This window comes from Marmota marmota, unplaced genomic scaffold (assembly GCF_001458135.2).
Source record: "Marmota marmota marmota unplaced genomic scaffold, marMar, whole genome shotgun sequence".
Lineage (NCBI taxonomy): Eukaryota > Metazoa > Chordata > Mammalia > Rodentia > Sciuridae > Marmota > Marmota marmota.
This window is the reverse complement of record NW_025999977.1, coordinates 24,609,116-24,632,185: the sequence shown is the minus strand read 5'-3', so window position 1 is coordinate 24,632,185 and position 23,070 is coordinate 24,609,116. Positions and strand designations below refer to the sequence as shown.

Sequence of the window (23,070 nt, the reverse complement as noted above, 5' to 3'; positions counted from 1 at the left end):
CTCACTTCTGTTTATTTTTCATATCTCCGTCAAATCCCATTGAAACATTTGGACATTACTAAATCAATTTCTCTAATATATTCAAGTCACTGTTATATCACTTATCATGGTTTTAATTTTTATTTGTGTATAATTCTTTGATTTACCTTTCTCTTCTTTAGTAAACTAAGTTCCATAAGGGGAGCAGTAATATCTATTTTTCTATCACAATAATATGGCTCGTGTCTAGCACGTCTGGTCCACAGAAGGCTGTCAATAAATATTTAGGGAGATAAATGCTTTATTATCACCAACCCCATCTTATATTTGGGATTAGGAGACTCCTAGAAGCAAATATAAGCTGAAAGGCACAATGTGGATTATTGGTACAGTAAGGACTAGGAGTAGTATAAAATACTGATTTCCATTCTACATTTTAGAGTTGCTTTGGCCTTATAGACCCACCACTATTTAGGGATGGAAAGAACAAACTATACTATCTATGCAATGTCGAGTCCTCCCTGTATCCAAAAAAGCTTAGCTGCCAATTCAACAGAGCTGCCCGGCATTGTCAATTACTCTGGTTCCTGTGTACAAAGTGTCCAGGGAGAAGGGCATCTGTTTGAAGTTACATCCCACAGGGGTGCATCACTCATCAATGATTTGCAAATTATGGACCATGAAGACTATTGGGAAGAGTGAGTAGGAGGATCAATTTAAGGTTTGAACATTAAAATTCACTGTCAGCTGAAGACCAATAATAAACAGAGCAAAAGTACTCCAAGAATAAAACTATGAGGCAAATAAGATTTGTGTTAACACAACTTTTAAGGAACATTCCATATTAAAAAGATCTATGGGCACTAGCTGGAAAGCTCTACATTTTGAGAATAGTGAGCCATCATGCATCATTGTCATGAGATACACAGTCATTTTCACCACTCTGTGAGTGACTACTACTACTAGATGATAATATGATCCAAATGGTACACTCTGAAGATAAAAAGAGGCATTATTAAAAATTATGCCTAGGATTGTCTCAGGCAAATAAATAGCATTGGTCACACTTTAGAAACCATCCTCTACTCATTATACATAGAGAAAACCAGGTGCTGATTCATGCAAATAACTTCATTAGGCAAATCAACAATAGCAGCAACAGTCAGACACTGCTACAGGTCTAGTCTGGGTTCTATTCATATCATTTTGACCCTGAATAGTCATGCTAATACTTATCATGTCCACTAGTTAAAAGAAAGTAACAGTCACTTCCTTTGTCTAGTTGTTTTTCTTGCCCCTTCTCACCTGATCTACAATCTTTAGGGAGGGCCATTTTTATTTCCAATTTAAGTTTAACCTGAATGTTAAGAAAGAATCTACCCTTCTATGATAAGCTAACTCAAATAAAATCATTCTTCAAATTTCCAGAGGCACCCTCTTCCCAAAGGTACATTTCCACGAACCATATCTTCTTTATCCAAGACTGAATTCTATTTATTCACTGAATCAACATAGCAAAAGCAAGACACTAGCCACAAAACTTTATTGTAGGGATCAATACATATATCCTCTAAGAAATATTTTGAGCCATTCAGTTGATGTTCACATCAGAATCTGTTTTTGGTTTGTGTGGCAAGAGAAAATAAAGATTATTGCAAAATCATGAAACATGTCCAAAAGGCCTGATTAAAAAAAAAATCTATAAAATGGAAGAATTACATACTGCCAGCTCTACTGTGTCAACAAGCATTGTACAATTCAAATAAAAAAGATGACCCCATATAAGTCCAATGAGGAGGATGCTGGCAAGTGGGAGTGAACAATGTATTATAAAAAATGTTGAGTCAAAAAATGAAATACAAAAAATAAAAAATAAAATTTTGGTCAGAAAACTGTGACTACATAATACCATGTAAGGATGTCTACTAGCTGCTTTCTCTAACTAGTGGATAGTTTTCTATTTATTCATAAAGAAAGTGGAAAATACTCTGATTTTAAGTGGATTCTTTCTTCTCTGCTATCTAGAACTCACTAACACGTGATCTATCCTTGTCAATCTGTAGAAATGAGGAAATAAAAATCAGTGTCTGGCCTTCAGTGGGACACTCACAACACCCGAATGAGATCCAGAGTAATCCTAGATCGGGGGATGTCAATGTTCAGTACTCGGACTTCCACTCTTTCTCCAGGGCCCAGTCCAAGACTCCTTCTCTTTTTTGTTTTAGAAAGTTTTGCTTCTGTTACATTTCGTATGGGGATCAACCCTGATTTTCCCACTCCTATATCCACAAAAATCCCAAACAGAGTGGCATTCTCAACTTTGCCTGTAAGAACTGTTCCAACCTGCAGATCTTCCAAGCACACTATACTTCTCTTGAAATCAGGTTTATCAAACTCTGTAAGGGAAGAGAAAAATTTATGTAACTAATAATGCATTGTACTTCTTAGATACAATATAACTTAGTGGATCAGCACTGACTACATATTGATTATATGCTCAGACCAATATTAGACTTTGAAGGAGGACATAAACACAGCAGAAGACATATCCCGGTTTGAATTGTAATGCAAATAATAATAATAATAGAGCTTATGTAAAAATAAATAAATAAATGAATAAATAAATAAGAAAAAGAAAATGCACTCTATAAGAAATAGCAGTCACAGAGTAGAAATAATTTGAGAAGATTTACTTACTTTCTTCTCCCTGAACTCTATATCACTTATGTAAACATTTGCACTACTCATAGTCTTCGACTATATTTTTCTTTGTAAGAAATGATGACCACATTATGTTTTGGTTAATGAATATACATGCTTAAATCATAAACACTGAGAAAGTAAGATCCTTGGAGACTGGGAATTTTGTTTTCAGTGCCTGAATCTTTAAGCTGTATAAAAGTGGCAGAAAAGACATTAACTTTTGGTTAAAGGTGGATGAAATTCAAATGTTCTGTCTTCTAATTTTTTCCTGCAAAACTGGAACTCAGGAATCAATTCTTGTCCATTTCAAATATATTTATGGATTCTTGATTATACAAAATTTATGAATTATGATTCTGGATGTCTTGGTCAGGTACCCAAACCATCTAGAACCCAACCTTCTTTTTCTTCTTTCAAATTCAATTCATCAAACATATATTAACTCCTATTATTACCTCCTGGTCAGGCACTCTGCTGGACACTAGAGATACAAAGATGAAGACATTAGATCTCTGTTCTCAAGTGCCTACAGCCCCCTCATTCCTTGCTTATCCAAGCATACATTTCTCTGTTCACTAGTACTCACTGTCCCCTAAGAGGTGGACATAAAGCATGCCAAGGAATCATTATGGCTCTAGTTAAAATAAAAAAACAACAACTCAGGTTTTATGAGGGAGATAGTGAGAACTAACAGTTTAAATGGACCTGTGAATTATCTGTGGCCTCCATTTATCCATGCTCTTCTTGGCCCCCTTTCCTAGGATTACTGAGTGTTGACTCTAATAACAAAGAACACATTCTATGCTTGGATCTCCTTTTACTAAGACCTCATTTTCCCCTCCACCCAGTCCATTTCCTTTTCCTCCACAGCTGTTGGCTTTATCCTGATTACTTGTTAGAGCTATCCTTTACATTTGTATTAACAACTGGTCACCTCTTTGTTCCCCTCCCCCAGTTCAACCACACTAAAACCAGGATCTTTTAAAAATTAAGCTTTTTCCTGTAAAACAAAACAAAAGTCCCCTTTAAACCCTAAATCTCATTTTTCCTCATTTAAAAAAAAAAAGAGAGAGAAAGAGAATATGCTAAAAGTGGAATTGATTCTGTAGAATTTCACCTGATGCTGAAGCAATGAATTCCTAAAGCAAGAAGCCTACTGTAATGTAATGTTACACCGGGCAGCGACTATGTCAAAGCAAAGTAAAACTAAGTCGTTGATCAAGGCCAGAGGTAGGATGGTCTCTGAGGCCCTATAAGGCATTGTTTTTATGCTTGGAAACTCCCCCCCCCACCCTTTTTCTTACAGCGGTCCAGCTGCTGCAGATTCCCCAAGGGGTTCTGATCAGCTGCTTAGTTTAATTCTGCATGGAAAATCAGAGTCAGAAACTATTTAACATGTTCCTGAAGACAGTCTGGGCCACTGAGAAATCAGAAAATCCTCCATATACCCTGTAAACTTTAACACTTTGATAGCCAAGGCTGTGTATTCAGGCCACTGTCACCAGACTGCTCCTGATGAATCCCACTATGGAAACTAACTTGCAACCAGAGTGTTAATAAAAATGGAATCAATTATGTCACTGAGAAAACAGAAGACAGGATGAATATAAGGAAAAAAATGAATCAGCATTAAGAAAGGAAATACTTTTGAGAAAATGGAGAAAAGAAATGTAACATGAATACTACTATGTGGAAACACCCAAAATATTATCTACCTTCTCAACAAGCGTGACTATTCTCCCTTCACCTTGGGAGTGACTGTCATGTAGCAAAATGACAGTTCTAGATATAGTGAAAATTGTGACTTTTGTTGCTTAAAGACACATATTTGAAATGTCACTTAACATACTGATAAACACTCTAGTAACTGGAAAGCTCAGTCCAAAGCCCAGGTTCATCTATGTTTCTGCTGAACAAAGGGCATCTCAGGTAAGAATCTCTACTTATCTTGGTTGGCTAAGTGGAGGACATAATTTGAGTGCTGATCTTTTCTCTAAGTTCACCACATAAGTGGGATGATGGTGCGATCAACACCATAACAGAAAAACAAAAATGGACAGGGATATCCTGGTATAGGATACCTGTAGCTAAAGCACATTTAACAACCATCCACAGCCATGGCATAGGCCTGCCACTTCAAACCCCCACCCTGTTTGAGAACCACTGCTCTATGTAGTATTTCTGCTAGACATATCCATGACATTCACACACAAAGAATCAGGCTTCCAAATGGAGATGGATATGTTTGTTGAAACAGTTATTTTGTGAGAAGGACAACCTGGAGGGGTCTATGCCCACATTTTTGCCATGGTCTAACTGGGTGTTTTATTTATTTATTTATTTAATTTAGGACCTACAGAACACTAGGGAATAGTACAATGAATGAACTTGCTGGGTGTGTTTTGAAATTTCCTTAAATCTTTTCAAGGAAACATGTCCAACTATCTTACACTGCCTAATCCAGACTGAAAAGAGCCAAGCACTATATATGGCATCATCAAAACTAGTTAAGAGACAAGTGTGCATATTCATTTAAATCTCAGGGGTTCCTAGTCAAACTTCCTTAGGAAGTAGGTCATTTAATACCTTAATTCTTTTTCACCGGTCATTGCTCTCAACAACTATGGCTATTATACTTCCCTCACCCCTACCTGTGCTGAAAGCTGAGAGCACTTTTAATTAGAAGTAAAATCAACAGAGATATCATCTTATTTGTTCAATGTGCTCATTGACACTGAATCCAGAAACTTGGAAGGCTGTAATTTAGGATGAAGATTCACATTTTAGTTTGTGAATAGAATGACTTACCTTGCACTTCTGTCTTCTAGGATATAAAAACAGTGTACAAGAAGAATGACAAAAAAATGTGTGCCTTCATGCATAAGCAGGACATATATAATGCATCTAGTCCAGTGATGTGACAAATGAACAGTGGGCAAGGAGTCTGGAGACCTGGTTTTCAGCTTTGGCTCTAAACTAAGTATAAGAACTTTGAAGGACGATTACTAAGTTCAATTTTCTCATATATAGAATGAAAGAATCTGTTTTATTCATGGCATAGAGCTGTTATGGGGGTCAAAAGAGACAACATAAGCTACATAAGACCAAGGTGTTATAATTCAAGTTCAACTCACCTGTTCGAAAGTCAAAGCTTTCAGGCTGGCTGAGACCATCTATGATGACCTGTAAAGTGTGTGCTGTTGTCTGCAATCTTTCAGCAGTTTTCTCTATTCCTTCCTTTTCAAGGGATGAATTTATTTTTTGTTGCATTTCAGGCTTTCCAATTTCACACAGTGTCCCTCCAATGAATGATAAAAACCTTCAGTAGAAAGAAAAGCCCCAAATTTATCAATAATATTACTTCTTTCTCACTATCCTTACACAGATTTTCTTAAAATTCATTCATTTCAGATTTATAAATTGCCATCTCAGATCTACACATCACCATACATCAATCAATCATTCTTTAATGAGAATCTACTATGAGTACCATGCTATATAAGAGGTGATCTATCTTGAGTGGAGGAAGACAGGGGCAGGGAATGGAGTTGATTGAGGTTCTTATACTTTTTTTAAATGAAGCACTTGCTCACAGTCAGCACCAGAACATTTTACAGTAATGCTCATTGTAGACTAGTGTCATATATATTTTCTAAATAAGGTTGTTTCCTGAAATTTCTGTTAGGATAACATTTGAATTTACATGAGCTAATAAGAAAACCATTAATTGGTAATACTTTGGTATTATCCAACAAAATATGCATCAAGCATTGCCAGCTTCTGACAAATGATTTGTTGTATTCATGGGTGGTATCATTGCTTTTTACTTTTATGTAGCTGTGATGGGAGCATCACCTTGCAGCCCACTTTTAGGCGTAAAGACTCCCTAATTCCATCAAGTCTCGTATTAACTAAATTATATCAAGAACATGCAATATTCAAATTCAACAGATGAAATATGGAAGGGGAGCTAGGGAAAGGGTTTAAAGGTAGAGCATGCGCTTAGCACATATGAGGCCCTGGGTTCAATCTCTCTCTCTCTCTCTCTCACACACACACACACACACACACACAGCAAAAGTGGTGGCATATCTGAAACAAAAAGTAATTTACTTCCAAAATGGAATCAAGTTTAAGACCTCAATTGTATAATCTAAAGATGAATATTATCTTTATATATTTTATGCATGAAATAGCTACAACATTTGCCCAATAAACAGAGCTGACTTAAAAATTTCCTTTTGCTATGTTTACTATTTCCCTTGCTTGTACAGCTGCCTCTCAACTACTTAGCTTTGAAGTTCAGAAATGAGTAAGAGAAAAAGACAAGTCAAGTAAAGGGTTAAGACGTATTTTCCTTCAATTTCATGTGAATATTGGGCTGTAGCTTACTTTCTGACATTCCTTGGCTGGGTATTTTTCTACTTCATTAAGTTCCATTTCCTATGATTAATGGCACTTTAAAAACGTCAACACAGTAATCAGACAGACAGTGATACTAATGCCCTCAAATCCTTTCCTCTAAGGACATCTCTTGAATACAAGAAGGGAAAGGAAAACTGTTGGAAGTTTGTCTACAGTCAGGACTGGGATGTATCCCATTTGGCAGGCTGCTATGTCATCACAAAAGGAATGGATATATAATTCCACGTTTTTATTTTGCATTGTTGTGTTCAACTAGAAAGTGCCTCTTCAGCAGTACTCTGGTAATGATAATCTGGTATCTGGTGGAGAAAGCTCCTCCATCTCTGATTTAACTAGGGTGTCCCTTTGAGTTCAAAGGAGCCGCCCTCCTACATTTCTAATGGCCTTTTTGTGTGTGTGTAAAAATAAAATAAATATTTCCATATTCTTCAGTATCCAGCTAATCTTTTGAGAATATATTTTAGTAAATGGTTTAATAAAAGATAAGGAGACTTAATGTCCTTCTTTGGAAATGAGCTTCTATCCAAACTAGAAGCCAGTTTGTAAGTCTACAGCTTCCCCCCAGCAGGCAGAGGCAGCCGATATCAGTGCTGACGGATGGGCAGTAGCACATAGGGTCTGGTGACAGGGCACAGCTGTTGGAGGTCTGACTGACAGGGCAGATGACACATGACAACCTCTGCCCACAGCCAACTTCCTTACACAAGTTTCTAAATAATTCATACCCTGCTGAGCAGGCTTCCCTGGTATTCACTGTCTTGGCTTTATTGGTCTGCAACTGGCTACTTAAGCAGGACATCTTTCAAATCCTCAAGATTCTGGCTTATAACCATCTGTTAAAATGCCCAAAAAAATGTATTCATGGGCTGTAAATCTATAACCTTGAATGGCATTTTACAATTAATAGAAGTAACTAAACAGTAAAAAGTTCCCAAAGCACTGTACATCTTGGCCTCAATAACAAAAATACACACTCAGCAGGCCACTTGGAGAATTTAGATTGTGTATCTGTGTGTAAGAGAGGAACTAATTGCTACCAAAGTAACTTCCATATAAAGAATTCTACTTATAGTGATTGCAGATCTCAGAAGAAAATTGGTCTGTTTAACCTGGGTGCCTATTTCACATATCATTTTCATTCTTACACACACAAGCCTGAGGGCACTAGTAACTGAAATCAATAAAAAAAAAAAGTACCAGGTTGTGTTCCTAGCTAATGCTTCACATTGATCAACTCTATTTTTAAATGACTACAGAGCTAAGTTGAGTGCTTTTTTACTTTGAAAACTTTCTTAAAGAAGAAGGTTACACAAAGAGAAAAACAGCAAACCAAAGGGGAGAGGGACTATAAAATGAACTGGGAGTAGCACTAGGATTGACCTCTCCTTACTGGCTTTCAAATATATTCAGATGCATATGGTAGGAAGCAGTGCTTTCTGCTTAGTAGCCATTAAATAGACATATGATTCTTATAGAGCCTAAAAAAAATTATTCTACATATTCCAAATTTTCACTTTAGAATTGAGAAATAATACTCAATACAAGTATTTCCTAGCTCAAAAGTACTAAATTAAAATGACTTTAAGAAGCTTGGAACACAGAATGTAAGAGAACATGTGCTGATCAGTAGGTGCATAGCATTATGTTAGCTGGGTATTCTCATTTAATCAGGGCAACAATCCTAAAAGGACAATAATCCTGTATACTATCATACAGAAAAGAAAAATTAAGGTTCAAGGGAGGTTAAATAACTTGCCCAGGGCCATGTAGCTATTCCTACTAACTGGAGTTTCATTCCACATACAGGTTATCTGTCTGTATAACTGAAAGCACATAAAAATTAACGTGTTGTATTTGGTTAAGATAGAAAACACAATATTATGGATAATATTTTACCAACATGATTTAATGGAAGATTACTTTTAAACACCAGACAGTTAACACTGAGTAAATCCCACAAAGAACTTATCATATACAAGCTTTTAAATAGACAAATTCTCTCCAAAGTTAATGAGTTATTAAAGTCATAGTTTCATTTTCTCCACTGTCTCTGGAAGGCTTTTTCAGCTTACTAAGGACTGCTGCTAGAGCTGCTGTTTTTATTTAATATGTAATTTCATCCATCTTACTTAAAGTAAGAAAGTAGCATAAATGCAACAAATAAGCACATCATGTTCTTTTAGCACACATCTGCACAAAGTTAAAATACAGACCTTGGAACAGAGATAATGCTTATTTTTCAAACAGAAAGCTACATAACTAAATCACTCAAAGCTATACAACCTAAAATCAGTGATATGTCCAACAGAGACTTGTTACAAATGCAAGGCTTTTCTTCTCAAAGAATAAGAACAGTCTTTATATATATAATTTTTTTTTCCCCAAAGAAGAATAAATTCTCAGAATTCACGAGACTTCAGACATAGCTGTTCAGTTTTATGTAATCATTTCCAGCATGGAGATTTAGGCACTGGGGACTCAGGTTCATTACATGAAAGCAACATGATACCTACAGAGCACAGAAAAGCCTGGTGATGCAACACAAGCACTAAAAACAATTTCGTATTAGCATGTGGTTCGTGGGCAATGCACACACGACCCATACTTCCACCAGGAACCTTGCTATCCGGCAGAGAACTTCTAGCTGTCCACCCATACCTTACATTCTCAGACGCCTTCGTACTTGTTTAAAATGTTTTTATCCATTAATTTTACTCAATTTTAACATAATTTCACCAATAAGCAAAAAATTAATGGCAAGAACACCATCATTTTGGAAATGAATAGGAACAAGTTCCAATTTGTAAAACAGTGAGAAATGTAGTGGTTTTTTTTTTGTTTGTTTGTTTTGTTTTTTTAAAGAGAGCTTACACTTTAAGAAAAAAGTCTGGACTTTAAAAACTCTGATTATAGACTGAATAGGGAGACATGAATGAGAAGTCCAGCATTACTTTGTTATTCTAAAAATACATATATTTTCAAATCAACAATATGTTAACATGAAAGACTGAATATAAGTTCAAATGAGGCAAAGGAGAAAAATCGCTCCTCCTCTGACCTTATCTACAGGAGAGCTAAATTCCCTCTGGTGAGTGCAGGGCAGCATGGATGGAGTTGAGCTTAGAGAGAGAGGGCCAACTTTACCACATCTGCTGCTCTAGTGGTCAAATCAAAGCGACAGCAATGTGAATTGTACTTTAATCATCAAAGAATCTTTTCAAACTTCTAACCTCCTTGTTAAACCAAGACACTGAACTGGGCCAGAATCCTTAAAAATCTATGTTGGTGTAAAACCCACAAGGAGTTGTAAATTCAAGGAGAGTACAGTTAAGAAGAGCCCCCCAGAATACCTCCTTACTACAGAAGCTAGTAAAGAGCTAATGAAAATAATATCTAAATGGCTTTTCTCAGCATTTGATCAACAGAAAATAAGCACAAATAACTCTTCATGAGAATGTACAGCTGACTGGACTTAATCAAAATTAACATATTATCAACAGATAAATAGTTTAAAAATGTAACCGGTTCAGAGAGGGTGGCGGGCTTGTTCTGAAAGCTTTCACAGACTGATCTGAGAGTACAGTTTTAAATAACGTGCAGCTACCTGGGCTGGGTAGGGTACCTTTAATGTTATTGCTTGGTACCATTTGGAATGTCTTTGGAGCACCTCTTGCACTGAGGAGTAGCAAAAAAAACAACCCAGATAAACCCAAACAAAAACACACTGTCATGGATTAAAGAACACAGGTTCTCCTGCCAAAAGACTGCTTTATAAGATCATATTGTTACCTGCTTTTAACTTCTGAAGTACTAAACATTTCCTTCTTTTTTAAGAATCTGTTACACTTGTGCAGAAACTGGATACTCACTGCATGTTGCATTAATTGTATGTGTGATAACATATACTTAGAAAGCTGTTTCATTTTAAACTTCTTATTCCCTAGTAACATACTATAGGGAATTAACTGTTAGAAAAAAAAAAGTGCCAGTTAAAATGTCTTTACACAGAAATCTTCTAAAAGTTTAAGATTTAGGATGGTATTATGGTTTGGATGTGAGGTGTCCCCAAAAGCTCATGTGTGAGACAATGCAAGAAGGTTTAGAGAAGTGATTTGGTCATGAGATACTTAATCCAACCAGTGAATCAATTCTGTGATGGGATTTACTGAGTGGCAGCTGAAGGTGGGTAGGGTATGGCTGGAGGAGGTAGGTCTTTGGGGGCATGCATTTTGGGGTACATATTTTGTATCTGGCCAGTAGAGTGTATCTATCAGTCTGTCTCTCTCTCTCCTTCCTGATCATCATGTGACCTGCTTTCCTCTGCCATACTCTTCTGTCATGTTGTTCTGCCTCACCTTGAGCCTTAAAGAATGGAGCCAGTTTTTTCTAGGTTTCTCAAAAACCCCAACAACTCAGTATTACTTAGTTTGATCACCTTCTTTCCAGAGAGTATTGGTTGTTTTTAAACAGGGACCTCTGAAACTATTGCCCTCAAATAAACTTTTCCACCTCTACAGTTGTTCTGGTCAGGTCTTTTAGTCACAGTAGTGAAAAGCTGACTAATACAGACGGTCTTCCTTTTAGAAATAGGGGAAGACAGTACTCATGTAGTTACACCATAATATCTAAGATCAGTAGGATAATAACCAATGTTGTATTATCTATTATCATTATTATCTATTTCAGAATATCTTGCTATATATGATAGATTGTGGAATTATAATTTAAACACCAAATGTACAGCCAAATGAATATGAGTACATAAAAAAGGAAGGTGTTATGCACTGAAAACTACTGTTGCTCTAAAGATGTCTAAACTAGCGGAGCCCAGTGGCATACACCCATAATCCCAGTGGCTCTGGGAGGCTGAGGCAGGAGGATTGCGGGTTCAAAGCCAGCCTCAGCAAAAGTGAGGTGCTAAGCAACTCAGTGAGCCCCTGTGTCTAAATAAAATACAAAATAGTGCTGGGGATGTGGCTCAGTGGTCGAGTGCCCATGAGTTCAATACCTAGTACCAAAAAAAAAAAAAAAAAAGTCTAAACTCTGTTTTAGGAATTGCCTTAGAAACAAATTTACAAGTGACATAAAAAAAAATCAGTCTTATCATATTAAGAAAACTTCATAGATTATATATATAAATATACCAGAAAAACATAAAACAAAAAACCCTAACAACTCAGTATTACTTAGTTTGATCACCTTCTTTCCAGAGAGTATTGGTTGTTTTTAAACATACACACCCCTACCTCAAATGGTAAAGATTTGCTTAAATCAAAGCTTTTCAAAGGAATGCGACACAATGCTCAGGTCAACTAAAAGCAGTTTGGAAAGGCACACCTAGGGCTGGGCATGATGGCACACACTGTAATCCCAGAGACTCCGGAGGCTGAGGCAGGAGGATCACAAGTGCCAGGCAGTTGTTCTGGAACCTCAGGAACTCAGTGAGATCCTGTCTCAAATAAAAAAATAAAAAGGGGTGGGGATGTAGGTCAGTGGTAGAGCACCCTAGTTTCAATCCCCACTGTGGCAAAAAAAGAAAAGCCTACTCAGCTTATTCAATAAATATTTATTTCGTGAAGAGGAGACCATCAAAGATCATAACAGAATCTTTGCCATGAATGAGATTATAGTCTAATTTAAATAATGACAGTATAATTGAATTAAAGAATCTTCTACTTACATCTATTTTTTTCAGAGGCAAAATTTTCTATTTGGATAAATAGATACTTTTAAAGTGCTCAACAAAGATGAGCACTTAATTCTCTTAATTCTCTCAAAAATTTACTGTAGCTGTAGATTTGCAGAAAAAGGAAGCAAACCTCAGAGAAACTAAGGGACCAGCGCAAAGTCACACACTGAGACCACAAGTTGTAGCTAAGGTAAAAGTTATACATCACATCGTCATTAGCACTTCCACCTCCTTACTTTGGAGAATTTTCAATGCAGACAGAAGATTTAGATCTTAGATAAAATTTGGCACCCAGGGCCCCTGCCTGGGAACAATTTATTATTATTTTTAAACCGAATTTGAAAGAAAAAAAAAAAACTTTGGCCCTTTTTGAGTTACTGAATAAGAGTTGGAAAAAATTAAGTTAGTGGTTTCAAAGGCTGCAGACTCTCTACAGCTCAAAAACACTGTGTTTAGAATTAATATAATTTAATTTACTGCCTGTAAAGCCATGATGTGGATTAGTGCCTGTGTATTTGAAGAGACAAATAAAAAAGTAGTATTCGAAAAAACATAGGAGTGGTGGAAAGGCTGAAATTAAACAGTTCTAGCACGAACAGGGATAAAACCCACCTCTTAAGGGTAAGGACTTTCTTCATTGGGATACAGTATTCTATTATGAACATGAACCTGTTAAAAAAATAATCTTATTTATTATTATGTAACATCTTCATTTTAGTAACTTCTTGGCTGTTCCCTGAATGGGCAGAGACACTGCTATCCATTTAAAGAGTGGGCAGCTGAACTCAAAGTCACTTACTTATGGTGACAAAGTAGATTACTGAGGTAGCAAAAGACATGCTGAGATTCAAATCCACATCTAGCCTTGGGAACAAAGAAAGAGGAGATAATGGGAGACCAAATCAATACCCTCCTGAATTTTGGGCTCCAGACTTAGTGGCCTAAAGTTAAAGAGAAGACAAGGAGAAGGGCAGACACATGCTTTGAAAATATAAGCCTGAAGCAAGCTCAAGGTTTATTGTAGGTGGCTGGCAGTTCCCTCTCCTCCCTCAGTGGGTACTAACAAGTTGCTCCAGATATGCAGGAGAAAAACCAGCATGTTCTCCAGTCCCAAGAGCCAGTATGAATATAAATTAACAATGTTAAATGCTCCAAATTACATCTAGATCACATGACAAAACAATAAACTTCCTCCGAGTCAAACTGTTGTGATATCCCCCATGTTTTCTTTTATGGCTCAGCTTGACCGCACCTTCTCAATCACAATCAAGGGATCAGCCTTAACTGCAGCAACTATACTAACCTATTTGTCCCGAGAGCTAAGGATTCCACATACATTGACTCATGTAATTCTATGAGAAAAGTGTATTATTATCACCATTTAACAGACAAGAATACTGAGGCACAGGGAGGTTAAATAACATTGCCAGGTCAAATAGCTATATCAGACCATCTGACACTGCAGTGCCTCCAGACTGGGCTAGGGCAAAGCCATGTCCACAGTCTCAGGTCCTTGAACTTCATACCCATACTCCCTTCTACTAGCTTTGTCAGAAACTTTGTGTGGATGGTATGTTGAACATTGTGTAAGACATCAGAAAGGATAATCAATTCCTAAGAACCTGAGAGCCTAATCATCTAACTCTAAAGTGGATGGATTCTCTTTTATCACTTTTCTCTTTTCTGAGGGCACTTTTGAAAATATGAATTTACTTCCTGGGAGCTAAAGTATGCTATTTAAGTTTTAACTATTAATAAAAAAAATCACTAAACAAAAAATTAGGACTCTGTCCATTTAACATCTTTGACTTTTAGATTTAGCCTCTCCTTTATAATTCTTTTTTAAAAATTTTAATCACATATTCTATTTAACCAGATATATTCAACATATTGTTCCTACATGTAATCAATGTGAAATTACTGAAATCTCCTTTATGATTCTTATTTTTATGAAAAGGCAATCTAATATTTTTATTATATTTATTTTTTAGTTTTAGGTGGACACAATATCTTAATTTTTTATTTTTATGTGGTGCTGAGGATTGAACCCAGTACCTCATGTATGCTAGGCAACCGCTCTACCACTGAGCCACAACCCCAGCCCCAATCTAATATTTCCTAATGATAGTTCTATTAGAAATGAATGAAGGATAATGAATTGATAGAAATGCCAAGTAAATTGCTTGTCAAAATCCAGCAATGATTCTCCCTAAATTTTCATGTCTAAAATACTGTCAATTATTCTGAGACAAATCCAGAAAAATTCAAGATCTTTCAAATATGCAAATAAACTCTTAGGTCTATTTATCTAGTTGTCATTTATGTCACCTAACTTGCAGTTGGATTTCTTTTCAGGCTAGTCTTCCATAAAGAAACATGTTTTCAGACTATAGGAGTTAGGTGGCATGCCACTGCAGAACAAAGCTGTGGTGAATTTTAGATATATGAGGAGTGGGAGGTGAACTCAGGGACATACCCCTCAGAAGAATCACAATTGACAAGGTCTGGGGCTTCTGATTGCTCACAGTTGAAACTATGAAATCACATGTGTGATTGGCATAGGTCTACTCTTTGTTTTTTTTTTTTTTTTAATTGTGTGTGTTTTTTGTTTGTTTGTTTGTTTGTTTAAACCCAAAAGCAATTTAAACTCTCTGTTTTATAGTTGTTTACTAGCTAGAAAACTTCTTTCCTTACTTGGAAAGAAGATTGAAGGCCATAAAACCTCTGAAGGCAATTTCAAAAGTGAGGCTAAATCCTTGAACAGAAATGAGAAAGAGCCAGAGACTGGAAAGCGCCTACTCAGGGTCTTCAGTATTGGCCATTGGTCATTATCTGGCTTGACTTTTTTAGCTCCATAGCAGGGACCAGCAAGGCAGGACCTCCCAACCTTCCTCCCGCTAGTCCCAACTACTTCTAACCCAGGGCACCAGTTAGTTAGGGTCCATCTAGCCACTGATCTGATCAGGGAATTCTTGTGTATCAATTGTGTTGATTCTTGTTTTGCTCTTAAAAATCTTACACAAGTTTTTAGTAAATTAAAGATAAATATTGCTTAGATTTTTTTTTTAAAATAGAAGCTTATTCCCTCTGTAAATAAAGATTTTGTCAAGTTGATAAGATCATTCCTGTTCCAGACCTAAATTTTAAATTCATGGTTCTTTATTCTCTCAAAATATACTTTTCAGGCCACATGCTGGTAATCCCAGTGAGTCTGAGGCAGGAGGATCAAAAGTGAGGTCAGTTTCAGCAATTTAGTTAATCCTGTCTCAAAACAAAATGTAGCTTATTGGTAAAGTACTCCTAAGTTCAATCTCTAGCACATACACACGCACACCACACACACACACACACACAAACACTTTTCAGCATTGATTGCTAAGGGTGAGAAACAGGCACATCAGCAACAATAAGGGAAATATCCAGTACTAACATTATAATACAGCATTAATGCAAATCATTCCTTGATGTACATTTATCTAGTATGTGATAATGGTACTACAATGTCATATTCCTGTTACACAGGCTGTTAACTACTTCTAGAAACTAGTCCTAAAATTTCTCCCTAATGGCCAACATGGAAATAACAAAAAATAGCTAATGTTTCATCAAAATGAGTGCTGAGTGACAGTCTTGACATTAAATTTCCTGGTATTTTTCAAGAGTACAACTTTCAAGCTTAACTATCTGGAGTGCATGAAATTCTTAATGTAACAGATTCTTTGGGAGAGTGCCAGGTCTTACTGGGACACATACAAATCAGTATAATCTATAGCACAAAGCACGACTTCCTGGCACCTTACTTAAAAAAAAAAATGGGGGAGTTGGGGCAGATTGGATACACGCCTTGGTTCTCAAGATCAACCCAAATGGCAGGAAGAAGGAAAGGAGGCATGGTGGAGGTGGGGTGTGGGAACCCCTACATAAGCCATTCTGGGCCTCATTCTAACTCATAACATAGCAGCAATTTTATTCATGGCTTACAGTAACCAACATAATGAAATCACTCACATGTGGACACACTATGACTGCTTGATGATGACAGAAAACAGGAAGAAATCCTCCTTCACAGACTGTCCCTGGTTTTCCAGTGTATAAAATCTAGGATGGCTTGGGCACTGGATGCAATGCTTTGTGAAGGCAAGTGGGATTCACTTTGGAGAGATTCTGAAATCCTTTCTATCCACAGGGAAATCTGAAAGTAATTCCTCAATATAGGAAAAGGCAATGCCATGAAAGAATGATCTAGATGTCCTAGCAACAGTTTTGCTTGTACAACTGCATTGACCTCAGCCAGTGTAGATGATAAAAATATTCAGATTGAAGTAAAGCTAAATATTTCATTTTTTTCTATTAAAGTGTCAATTCTTGAGTTCCTTTTCCTCAATGTTCTTCTATAGACATCTTCTATTCTCTATTTCTATCATTTATTCTTTCAAATACTGCCCTATCGGTCTTTGTTAGGTGTTGGGGATACAGTGGTAAACTAGATTCTTATGGTCCCTATTCAGAGCTTACAGACTACCATTATAAACTAAACTTAAATTTAACTGTCACTAACCTAAGCATATCTGGAACTGAATTTTCAGATGCATCATTTACTTTATGGGGGCAAGGATAAATGGAGAGGTTTACAGCTTTAAATATGATATTCTACTGTCATAATTTTTTGACCACCTAAGTTGATTATGAATAAATGGGACAAAAGGGAGTAATGAGGGTCACATTAAAGAAACTGTTCAATTAAATTTTTTACCTATTATTCTTTTCTTGATTTTAAGCAAGATGGGTCTTCTTTTAAGATCCCTCACCTCTAAGATCAGTTTAGTGTTCCCCAACTCCTGAATTCTTTATGGTACCAATATTTACTGTATGAATTTTGTTGTTATGATTTTATTAATTATTTGGACCATGTAGATCACTGTGGTAGTGCCTAAATAAAATAAAAATGAACACAGGCCATTTATGACCTCCAAGAGTCATAAAACTTAAACTCGCAGAGATAGGCACAGTGGCACATGCTGTAATAGCAACTTGGAAGGCTGAAGCAGGAGGATTGCAAGTTTAAGACTGGCCTGGGCTTCTTGAGACCATGTCTCCAAGAAAAAAAAAATTAAAGGGCTGAGAATGCAGCTCAATAGTATAGCAGTTCTGGGTTCAATCCTTAATATAACAAAACAAAAACAAATTAAAAAAAACTTATACTACCAGGTACTATAATAGACATCAATAATAGACATCAATAATTAGTTATGAGCTTGGTGGAGGTTCTAGGTGCTATCCTTATACCCCTTGACAGAAGCACGGTCCTCCTCTATCAGGGAAGGTTGTCCTCTTTGACCAATTGCACAACTTTGGGAGGTGAGTGGGGGAAGGGACACCCACTTAGCCAGCCAGATCAGTTAAATCAACTCTGGCAATCAATGAGATGATAGAAATCGCAGTCAGACTGTCCTCACTTCTAGGGCCCTTCATGAAATACAAACATCACTCAAGAAAGAACTCAGAAAGACCTCACAAGGTTAAGGATGACTTCAGGATTGTTGGTATAATAAGCTGAAGGGATGAATGAAATTATCTGAGATGAAGAAGACTGTAGTTGGAGTAAGATTCAGAGGAAAGACCTAAGGTTAAGTTTTAAACATGTTAGATTTGAGGTGCTAAGTAGGTAGCTATATATACAGTATGAAGTTTGGAAGAATGATTTGGTTTAAATATAGAAATTTATAAGTCATATTCTTATGATACTTCTGCAACCATAAAACTGAAAGAGATTACCAAGGGAGTGATCACTATTTAGTTCTTTAACTTCTTCCTTTCCCTCTCCCCTTCTAATATAGTAAACTTCTACTTCATTTTCTACATCTTATTTTTGTCATTCATAACCAGCTACTGTCTTTCATAATCTTCACTCAATCTGTCAGCAAATACTATTGAATTTACTTTCAAAATGTACAGAGAACATATGCACTTCTCACCACTTTTGCTGTCATCTGAATGTCAATCATCATCATCATTCACTTGGATTGCTGCAATTAGTATAACCGATCTCCCTCCTTCTCCCACTGCCTCCTATCTTCTATTGCTAACACAGCAAACAATAGGGTCCTTTTAACATGTACATCAGGCTCTTTAGCTCAAAACCCAGCTATGATTTCTGAGTTCACTCAGAATGAAAATCAACTCCCCGTAATACCTCCCAGTAAGTTGATGGTGTCAAATATGGCAGCAAGGTTAAGTTGTTTAAGGATGAAAGAGTTTACTGGTTTTGACAATTGAGAGGTCACTGATTGAGAGAGTAATTTCAAAACATGGACAAGGATGAAAACCAATCTGTAAAGGACTGGGAGAAAGCAGGCAGTAAGAATTAGAGGCAAGTAGTTCTTCTGAGAAATTTGGCAATGAAAAGGAGGTGAGGTGGACTAGAAGTTCTAGGGAAAAGTAAGACAAAAAGTGGTTGCTATGCTTAGCTCTCAGGGAGTAAGGAATGGGGAGGTTGCAGCAGTAAGTCTGTAGCCCTCATTTTAGTCCATCTTAAATGAGGGCTACAGGTATAAGTGGAGACATTAAAATACTAGACATTCACATAATTTTATAAAGCTAAAAGACCTTATTCATTTACCTGCCACTTTCTGCCTCATTTTTAGAAGTGGAGTGATTATGACACACAATTACAACAATAGCCGGGGCCAATAGTTCTCAGCAGCAGCCTGGGAGGTAGAAACAGAATGAAGAAATGAAGGTAGCTTAGGTAAGGATGGGACACAATGAATAAAGATAAGGAGACAATCAGACAAGTGGACTGTAAGGTAGTTTTGAATTTTTTCAGTGAGATAGGAAGTAAAGTCATCAGGTACAAGAATGTTCATAACATTTTTCTCATAAAAGCCAAACTGAAAATAGACAAGTTCCATGTGATATTGGGAAAAAATATATATATATATATTTCATCTTTATCCTATTTCTCAGAGAATGCTCCTGAAACCTTTGTAATGTCGGGATAAAAGTGTCTTTTGCATGTTAATGAAATGACTGGTGGCTAGGGGTCCCTAGATAGCTTCAAGATGGGGGTTGTTCACCAAAAAAGCCAACTATGTGATTAGAGGATTGGAACTTCAAGCCCCATGCCGATCACCAATAGACAATGATGTAATTGATCATGCCTCCTCAAAAAACCAGAAGTACTGGATTCAGATCACTTTCCAGGCAGCTGAGCATGTGCAGGTACTGGGAAGGCAGTGCCCGCGGAACAGCACAAGTTTCCATGCCCCTTATCCCCTACCTTGTCCTATGCATCCATTCCATTTGGCTGTTCATTTGTATCCTGGAAATATCCTCCATAATAAATGGATAAACATAAGTATTTTCCCTGAGTTCTATGAAATGGCAAATTAACTAAACCCAAGGAGAGTGTCATGGGAACCCCAATTAATATTTTCTTTCTTTTGTTTGTTTATTTATTTATTTTTGTGGGGGAGGTACTGGGGATGGAACTCAGGGCCTTATGCACATTAGGGAGTCCTAATTTGGAACAGGATGGTCAAAAGCCCAAGTCACAATCTGTGCTTGTGATTTGCACTTGAAGTAGGGGCAGTTTTGTGGGACAGAACCCTAAACTTGTAGAATCTGACACTACCACTAGGTAGATGGTGTTATAATTGAATTAGAGGGTGGTCCAGCTAGTATCTGCTAAAGAATCAGCTACAGAATTGGGTTTTGATGACACACATTTTGGTGACCAGGGATCTCAGAAATATTCTATATCATACTGAGAGTAAAGAATAAAAGAAACAGTTGGTTTTCCTGTATCTCTTAAAATTTATAAATAGAAGAATAGATAAGCTACAGTATGCCCTCACAATGAAATACTATTCAGCAATGAAAAGGAACAAGCTGCCGGTATGTGTTACAAGGTAGATAAAATTCTAAACATAAACATCATGCTCTAAGAAGCTTTACACAAATGAGTCAGATATAAATTTAGAGATACAGAGAGAAAATTGTCTAAAGGAGAAATGTTCCTGTTAGAGTATGAATGGGTAGCTTGTGAACAACTTATAAGCTAGACAAAAAAGCCTAAAGGATAGAAAGGGACCAAAATGTAAGAGAACCTAAACATCCCATAAATTACTTCATAACTTTTCAGCTCTAAGTTTTCTAGAATGTAGCAAAGCAGGAACAAAAACCAAATAGAAAAAGACCATTAACCACATGAAGTTTCAGGCTAACATTGATCAGAATACAACCCTCAAGTGTGTGATCAACCTATCTACCATGTGATCATCCAACAGAGCACACAACCACCAGATGTTGATATCAGCAGAAACCAACAAACCAGACCAGACTGCAGTCTCGGGGAAGGCCAGGCCCTTTGCATCATATTCAACTGTTATGTACCCTAAAAAAACCCAACCTTATTCCCTGGTGGTGGGTATGTCTCAAGATTCCCTGCATTCTGTTCTGAGAATGCCTATCTTCACCTTTCATTTTCTAATAAAGTTGTTTCTTTCTTCGCTAAAACCTGACTCTTTTCTAAACATGGTCAAGAGATTAGAAGGTCCAAGTACAGGTCTCCTCTGTCTCTGGAGAGACCTCTTCATACCCGCTTCTGGTGACATGAAGATAACTGTGGTATTGCTTACATGAAGTTCTAAAAGTAAAAAACTAATTAGAACAAGTAGTTACTTCTGGGAGGCTGGAGCAGGATTGGCAGGGAAGAGAAAACGTTTGGGGATGCCAGTAATATTCTCTTTTTTTATAGGGGTTTGGGTTACACAGATGTAGGTATATATCAAAATTCAGCTAAAGTGCAGTTAAAATTTAATTGTCTATGAATTTTGCCTCAAAAAAATACTGTAAAGAATCATCAAAATATAGTTAATTGGGCTGGGGATGTGGCTCAAGCGGTAGCGCGCTCTCCTGGCATGCGTGCGGCCCGGGTTCGATCCTCAGCACCACATACAAAGATGTTGTGTCCGCCAAAAACTAAAAAATAAATATTAAAATTCTCTTTTGCTTGCTCTCTCTCTCTCTTAAAAAAATATATATAGTTAATTGTATTCATGATGAAGAATTTAGAGGAAAGTGTATTAATGTCTGGAATTTTTTATTTGTTCTTATTAGTTATACATGACAATAGAATGTATTTTGACATATTATACATATATGGAGTATAACTTCCCATTCTTCTGGTTGTACATGATGTAGAATTACACTGGTTGTGTAATCATATATGCACACAAGAAAATAACATCAATGCATCCAAAAAATAAGAAACCAATTGAAGAACAGATGGATATATATGGGGAAAAACTGGTAGAATAAAATGTAAACGATAAAATCTACATGTGGGTATAGAGGAATTCACTTTAGATTTTTTCTCAACATTTTGTTTGTTTACATTTTTTCAAAATAAAATGTTGGGGGAGAGGGAGAAAGCACTATTTTTTTTTTTTTTAAAGAGAGAGAGAGAGAGAGAGAGAGAATTTTTTTTTAATATTTCTTTTTTTAGTTCTCAGCGGACACAACATCTTTGTTTGTATGTGGTGCTGAGGATCGAACCCGGGCTGCACGCATGCCAGGCGAGCGCGCTACCACTTGAGCCACATCCCCAGCCCGAGAAAGCACTATTTTGAGGTTAACAGAATATTATTTTTTACTTTTCCCCCTATTTTCTAAATTCACTATAATGTGCTCTATCTTATAAATTGAACAGTTTTAAAAGAAAACAAACCAATGGAATTTACTTAAATAATTTCAAGACAAGTTTCATATCCATTTTAAAGTCAATAAATTATTCATTATTTTTTAACTCACTATAATATAATTCAGCAAATCACTGGTTTTGAACTGATTAAAAAATTTTAAAGCTAATTAAATGTGCTATTAAAAAGTTATTTTTTTCTTTTAATGCCTTATATTAAACTTCTCTTGTATTCAAAAACCTCCTTGTATCACTCTGTGTTAAACTGTAAAGACACATTGTTTCTTAGATTCTGTAATAACTTACCAGGACAGTATTTCTTAGGAACTCTGAATTGGCTGTTTACTTTCAAAAGTGCTTTAACTTTAGAGAAGCATAAGATTATGCCAGGTGCTAGTCAATTGTGTCCTGTTAATTTCCAAAACAAACAGAAGAGAGTGCCATGCAAATTCCATTACACACACTTAACCATTAGAACCAGGGTTTATTAGCTTGACACTGATCCAGGAATAATGGTTTCATTCCTCAATGAAATAAAATAATGTGCCACATAACTGAGCAATGCGGAACTTCT

The 23,070-nt window shown here is 36.5% G+C and overlaps 1 protein-coding gene across 5 annotated transcripts in view; it reads right to left on the bottom strand.

Moving 5' to 3' along the window:
• Positions 1-1,448: 1,448 nt before the first annotated feature.
• Srbd1 (S1 RNA binding domain 1) overlaps positions 1,449-23,070 on the bottom strand; it is a 250,085-nt gene continuing 228,463 nt past the window's right edge. For 3 of the 5 annotated variants that reach the window (XM_048804449.1, XM_048804450.1, XM_015479708.2), the window contains 2 exons: positions 5,817-6,001; positions 1,449-2,375 (listed from right to left, as the gene is read on the bottom strand). In XM_048804449.1, the coding sequence (XP_048660406.1) occupies positions 2,086-2,375; positions 5,817-6,001 (475 nt within the window). In that variant the 3' untranslated portion in view covers positions 1,449-2,085. Of the gene's footprint in view, positions 2,376-5,816; positions 6,002-13,408; positions 13,466-19,415; positions 19,504-23,070 lie in introns of those variants that run through there. The other 2 variants (XM_048804451.1, XM_048804452.1) reach the window with 2 other exon arrangements.